We start from the raw sequence: 6,465 nt of genomic DNA on the forward strand, positions 1-6,465 counted from the left end.
AATCTGTAGTGCAGTTCCAGTGACAGTGGTTTTGAAATCAGATGAAGATAGTCTTAATGTTGTAATGGATGTGTAGCCTCTGATTGAACCAAAAATTAGAGAGATCAAAATTAGTCACCCGAAAAAAAAAAAGAGTTAATTTCAGTTTCAGGCCAAGTCAGTTTCAGAGAATAAACTTGGTCACCAACATGCTCTCAGAAGGAACTTGGCCATCCAGTTAAGGGCTACAACACTGGTTTGAATTATGCAAAATGTTAACTTTTCCTTTATTCCAAGAATCCGGGAGGGACAAACATCAGATTTAAACATGTCAGCTATTGTCATGTCTTGTTCTTTGGGGCTCCCTTTTCCTCAAGTTTGCAACTTGAAGGGAAGTTGCAAAGTCACAGTGACCTTACAGTTTAAGGAAGTTTATGCATAAAAACTCCAGAGAACAGGTCCCAGCTGGAAAGTATACAAAGAATGAAGGTCGTCAGGGGACTTTTGAAATCATGCAGCTATTTTTCTGAAGTTTACACTTGTCCCACCTCTTTGAGATGAAAACAACAATTGCTTCAAGCAATTTCTGAAGAGCAAAAATATCTCAGTCCTTTAGTACACCATAATTTTTGTAAATCTTTTCTTTCTCAGCAAAACATTGCCTCCTAGAGCAGTGTCTTGTGCCCGCAGTTAAAGAGGTGTAATGGGCAGAATCTCACTCACTGATCTATGGCTGCTACATCTGCGGGCTTACCCACTCCTTTGTCTGCCTTGTCTGTTTTGTTCCTCATCTGTATATAGAGCTGTTTGGGCTGGGGAGAGGGCAAAGCACTGCTTCTTGCTTGGGTTCCTTCCAGGGCTAGACATTGGGGAGGGAAGGATGCTGCAAACTATTAATGTTACTTCCCATTTCTCAGAACATATTCTTCCCTACACTTCCCTTTTCTTCAGCCTTCTCTTTCCTAAGCCATACCAGGCACATGATCCCAGTGCAGACAATGAGATCTGGGATGAAGGGCAAGAGTGGCTCAAAAATTTTTCTGCTGACTTCCAACCCTGGATTTCTGGCTTTCTTTAGTATTAGAATAAGAGGCTTTGTTTTCCTTTTTCTGGTTCCTGTGTGGAAGCATTTTACACCTGCTGGTATTGAATGTGTAAACTGCAAAATGGGCAAAGTCCATTTTCTAAGAAGCTCAGTCAGGCCAGGAATAAAAGGAAATGTGTACCAATACTATAGTTGCTTCTCATTTTCCTCAGAGAAAGAAGGGAAAGTTATACCCATAGTCCCCTTCTTTCTACTTAAAACACAGAGTTTTTATTCATTATTAAACAATATTGTCAGGTACATTATAAGGAACCTCATTTAACACATGTTGGAAGCCAAAATGGCCCATTAGTAAAATTGTCAGAAGGTTGCTATGTCTCACTGGAAAGCTGGTTATAGATAACTAAGCCCATTTGCCCCAGAGTGAGAGGAATACTCCTTTCATATTTCAATTCTAATTAAAAGTATTTCTTTTTTCTAAAAAGCATACTATTTTTCAAAATAGTCCTAAGTGCTTTTCTCCTTCACTTGTAGGTTTATATTTTATTTATTCATGTGTGTCCTAAAACTTGCAATGTGCTTTTTTATATTTTTTTATACATGAAAAACATATGTGACCCAGGGGATATAGTTCTATTTGGGGAGACTTAACTTAGCAGCACTGTTGGTAGCTTCATTAGCTGCACAAGATAGCTGTTGTCTCAAAAACTAATCTTCAGTGTGGTTCCCTGAATTTGCTTAAAAATTGTTTGCTTTTTTTCAAATACAGTTGGCATTTTGTATTTTTTTATATTAGTTTCATAAACTGGGTAAATAGGTTTCAATCTTTAGTTTTTTGTTTACCATAAGCCAAAGGGATAAGTTAAACCCTAGAAGGTTTACAGAAAAGTCATAGTGAAAAATGAGTTGTTTGAAAACGGGCACCATGATGTTAAGTGGTTTTTTGTTTTGTTTTGTTTTCAGATTTTTATCAGGTACCTAGATGGTAAAACAAAGTGAATGTTCACTTTAAACTTTCCAAAATGATTTTAAATATTCTAACCCACATCCACACTTTTTAGACAGTGTGTTCCAAATTTTGGTTCAATAAATATTCTCTTGGCCCATGAGAGAAACTGAGCCATCACCATGGGAGAAGGAATAAAATTTAATCATCAAATCAAACTTACTAAAGATTCTTGGGAATAACTACAGCTGGGAAGTATAATTTAGAAGCGAAATGAGATCAAGAAAGATCTATTTTGTAAAAGCATATTAGAAAAAAGTCTAGGAGTCACAGTGGATAAAAATAGGACACCTCCATGGTAAAACTCTGCAGATAGAAAACAAGTCAGATCCCTGAGGGAATAAAAGAGAAATTAATGTCCATGACTACCTGGCCTTTCCTGGCAATCAGCATGTCCAGGCCTGAAAACTCCCAAAGGAGACAAGATTATTATAAGCAAAATAATTAAACAGACAGATGATTTTTTTGCATTTCAAAAAGCGTTTACTACTACTACTAATAGACATTTACTGTATGTTCATTATGTACAGTTGTAAACACTTTAGACTTAATCCTTAGGAAGGTATGAGAGAGATATGATTGTTCTATTTTACAGACACAGAAATGGAAACTTAGAGAAGGTAGGTGACTTGGCCAAGGTCCCAGAGCTAATAAGTAGTGGAATCGCTGACGATATTTCAAAGGAAAGATCCTTTACTACTATAAACAAGATGAGCAGGCAGTGTGGGTTACCGATGGTGTTATTTGCAAAGCTACTACAATGAGCTCTGCTGGATTGCAGATTCCACACCAGAGAAACCTTTGCAAGGTTCAGACTTCTGGCTCAGGACAGCAGATCTAAGTGAAATCTGCAAATACTTCCCAATTGCCATTTTTAAACAATGTGGTTTTTTTCCTTTTTTCGTGGTTGAAATTCTTCCTCTGAGTGTTCACTGGATGTAACTTTCTCTTCTGGTAGATGACAGGAAGTCATGATATGTTCACTAAGAAGCAAAAGAGAGACACAAATGGCCTGAGGACATTTCAGATGTATTCCTTAGCCATTTGGGAACCCACTAGACATTCTTAAAAATAAGCTTTTCTTAGGTTGTAAGAATCCATGTCACTGAGGTAGGCTAACCCCTTTCAGGCAAATCCTTTGGCAATAGAAAATGCTGGGAGGGGGTGCCATTGCTGTTGCATTGTTTATCATTTTCTTAACTATTTAGCTATTTCTTAACTATGTCAGACAGATTATTTATTTGGTATACGAAGAAGGTCATTTACTAAAAATAAGTAGATCCCTTATTTCTGAAATGCAATAATGTTCTTTATCACAACCTACTTTAGGAATAAGCGTAAGACAAGTCGTTTGCCTTCCTAGATCACTTCAAAAGGCGTAAAATGCTTCCAAAAATAATTTTGTTAAAATAAACAGATTCCGTATTTTAGAGGAAGCTTTGCCAACCAGGGAAGATTTTTCTAGTATAAGAAACTTGCATGATTTATTTTCAGTAATTCCTTTGAGGGTAAAAAAAAAAAACACGTGCCACCCCGAATCATTACTAAATGTTTCTTACTCAGTTTCTCATTTTTCTTCTTCCTTTTTTTCCAAGTATCGACATGAAGCTGAAAGAAAAGCCCTAGTTGGCTGTGGCTGAAAGAAGAGGATGCTTTTTTGCTTTGTGGTTCTGTTGAAACATATCTACCTGGAAGAGACAGGGCTGATTATTTTTTTCCACTTTGCACTACCTGGCGCCATTCTAAATTTCTAAGGGGAAAACAGTAAGGGAATTTCTTTACTCTTAACATGTTCTATGAAATTGTGTGTATTTTCCTATTTTGCCAATTATGTGCCTCAAAGATTTTAGTTGAACCTTAGCAAGAAAGTAGTACAACCTTCCATTTCCATATTTTAACACTTGGTGCAGTGGTTTGTCTCTTAGACTGGTATTGACCAATAAGATCACTTCAATCCACTATGAATTATGAGTGGATTTGTTTCCATAAATTATCTGGATCTCTCTTTGGTAATCATTTTGGGTTTAAAATACACAGGGCTCAACTCTCCCTGGGAAAGTCATCCCCATGTAACTCCACCATTAAAATCCTAAACTTGCTTAACACAGCCGTAAATCAGACACAGGTGAAATCACCATCAGCTAAGTGCCCACTTGGTTCTTGAACACATGAATCATCTCTAACTTCTCAAAGGGAAGTCAAGTTTTCTAATTCACACTAATTTTATTTTAGTTATCAAGTTGAGTATCATGTTTTCTGTGAATTGTTTTTTTAAAAAGTTTCTCCAATAATTGTTGAAGACCTCCACATTGAGAACCTTAAGGAGCAATGTCCGCATTTTTGGTAGCTGACTGTGCTTCGGGCTGTAAACTTAGTTCAGGTTGTTACACTTTAAGTGCCAAAGACTCAAGGGTAAGATGGCTTACTCAGAAATTCATTATTTGGTATCATTCGGTTATCTGAATTTCTCTCTCACATGCATTAAAAAACTAATCTACTTTAAAACACTCTAGTCTGATCACAGGTTTAAAATTAAATATGAGTATGTACTGTCATTCGCAAAACTTTCCTTTATAATTTTCATGTGGCAGTTAAAATGCCAACATGTTTTTGACTCTATGGGCCTCTAGCAGAGATGTTGACAAACTACAGCCATCTGTTGTACACCACGTTTTCATCTGGCCTTCTAGTTAAGAATGGTTTTCACACTTTGGGTTGAAAAAAATTTTTTATTATTTCATAACACGTGAAAATTGTTCAGCTTTCAGTGTTCATTAATAAAGTTTAATTGAAACACGGCCACACAAATTCATTTACGAACTCTCTGCTACTTTCGCATTAGAGTAGCAGAGTTCAGTAGTTGCAATAGACTATGTGGCCTATAAAACCTAAAACATTCACTACTTTATAGAAGAAGTTTGCTGAGCCCTGCTCCAGCACATACATCTTTTGTTCTCCCCCCGCATTTGTATTTAGATATTCGTTTCTCTAAAAGAATGCACTAGTAAGTCTGCAAATTAATTTATTCTTTAAAAAATAAAATTTAGCATCCACAGTCAGAAAAATACATGGCCTGCTGAAAAAGATGGCTCAGACTGTGTTTACATAACCCACAGTGAAGATTGCCAAGACGGTTGTTGGCTGTTTACAGGTGTTATTTAACTGTTCTTTTGGGTCTCCTCCCTCAAAATATCTGGTTTGTCTTATAGAAGAACCCTAGAGCATACCTTGTCTCACAGCCCACCTCCGATTTTGAAAGCCCAAATTATGCCTCTCCCAGAACTTAGTGTTGACCTAAGCGTAGTGACCCAATATTCCGGTTTGTTCTCTGTTTACTGCTGTTGTCCTAGCATAATTATTAACAATGCTTCCCTTCGCTCAGTCGTGTCTTATTTTGGAAGATGAATTACATGGTTTCCCTAGCCACCAGAAGTAATGAAAAATTCAGTGTTCAGCTTAACAGTGCAAGCCTGAAGATACTGAGCTTCTGATAGAGGGCTCTTGCCACATTCAACCAGACACAGCAACACTCTTCACCATTCACATTTTTGAACTTGTCCAGCCTTCTCATGGAAGACTATTCAGGTGGTATTCTTTTTGAATCTTAATCTCCCTACACAGAGATTATAAACTTCTTTCCCAGTCAGTGATTTCGTTTGGGCTGTTCTATGGGCTGTATAACCATTCTGATAGTTAGGCATTTGCTATTTTATGATCTTAAAAAGACAAGTTAATTTAATTGCATGTGCTAGAGAAAAGCCACCATGTAAATTCAATCCAAGAAAATAGAATCCTAGAAGAATCCTGGAAAAATAATCCCTAAGCAGATAGGTAGGCAAATATAAACATTCACATCATTAGCTATCTAGCTCTTGCATTCTGAGCATTCTTGCTTTGGTTCTGACTCCTGGGAACTGTTTAGCACTTTTTCTGTAGATTTATAGTTAAGGGAACCAAAGGGTCAATGGGGCAAAAGTATGGTTTTCCCAAAGTGGCAAACCTCCTTGATTAAGAGAAAGAACAAAAATCTGCCCAGATTTTTGCTTACCTCCTTGATTAAGAGAAAGAACAAAAATCTGCCCAGAAGATACTGTCAAGGAGTGAGGGCAATAGCTGGGTGTGGAAGAAAACCCTGAAGTTCCTGTTGAAGCCATACAGTGTTTTATGGGGTTATCTTCTAAGACATACTCCAAGATGTGTGAGGAAGTCACTAATCCAAGCCTTTGTATTCTTAAGATTCCATTTAAAGAATTCAGTTATGGTACTGTTTGCAATTCTCATCTAATCATGATGCCTCAGTGGTTTGCTCCCTTAGACACACTTAGATGTGCACAAATTAATCTTTTATATATTTAAAGGGTTTTCTACCATGTATTGTATTGCTCAGAATAAAGTATCTATTAGATTTTGTTTGGGTAAGTAAGTAAGTAAGTAA

The 6,465-nt window shown here is 36.9% G+C and overlaps 1 protein-coding gene across 1 annotated transcript in view; it reads left to right on the forward strand.

The window, feature by feature from the left end:
* Nucleotides 1-4,824, forward strand: part of PRUNE2 (prune homolog 2) — an 83,725-nt gene extending 78,901 nt beyond the window's left edge. The window contains exon 12 of the mRNA XM_023521953.1: nt 3,626-4,824. Coding sequence (XP_023377721.1) covers nt 3,626-3,656 — 31 coding nt within the window. The 3' untranslated portion in view covers nt 3,657-4,824. The remainder of the gene's footprint in view (nt 1-3,625) is intronic.
* Nucleotides 4,825-6,465: the final 1,641 nt, after the last annotated feature.

This window comes from Pteropus vampyrus, unplaced genomic scaffold (genome assembly GCF_000151845.1).
Source record: "Pteropus vampyrus isolate Shadow unplaced genomic scaffold, Pvam_2.0 Scaffold324, whole genome shotgun sequence".
In the NCBI taxonomy this organism is placed as follows: Eukaryota; Metazoa; Chordata; class Mammalia; order Chiroptera; family Pteropodidae; genus Pteropus; species Pteropus vampyrus.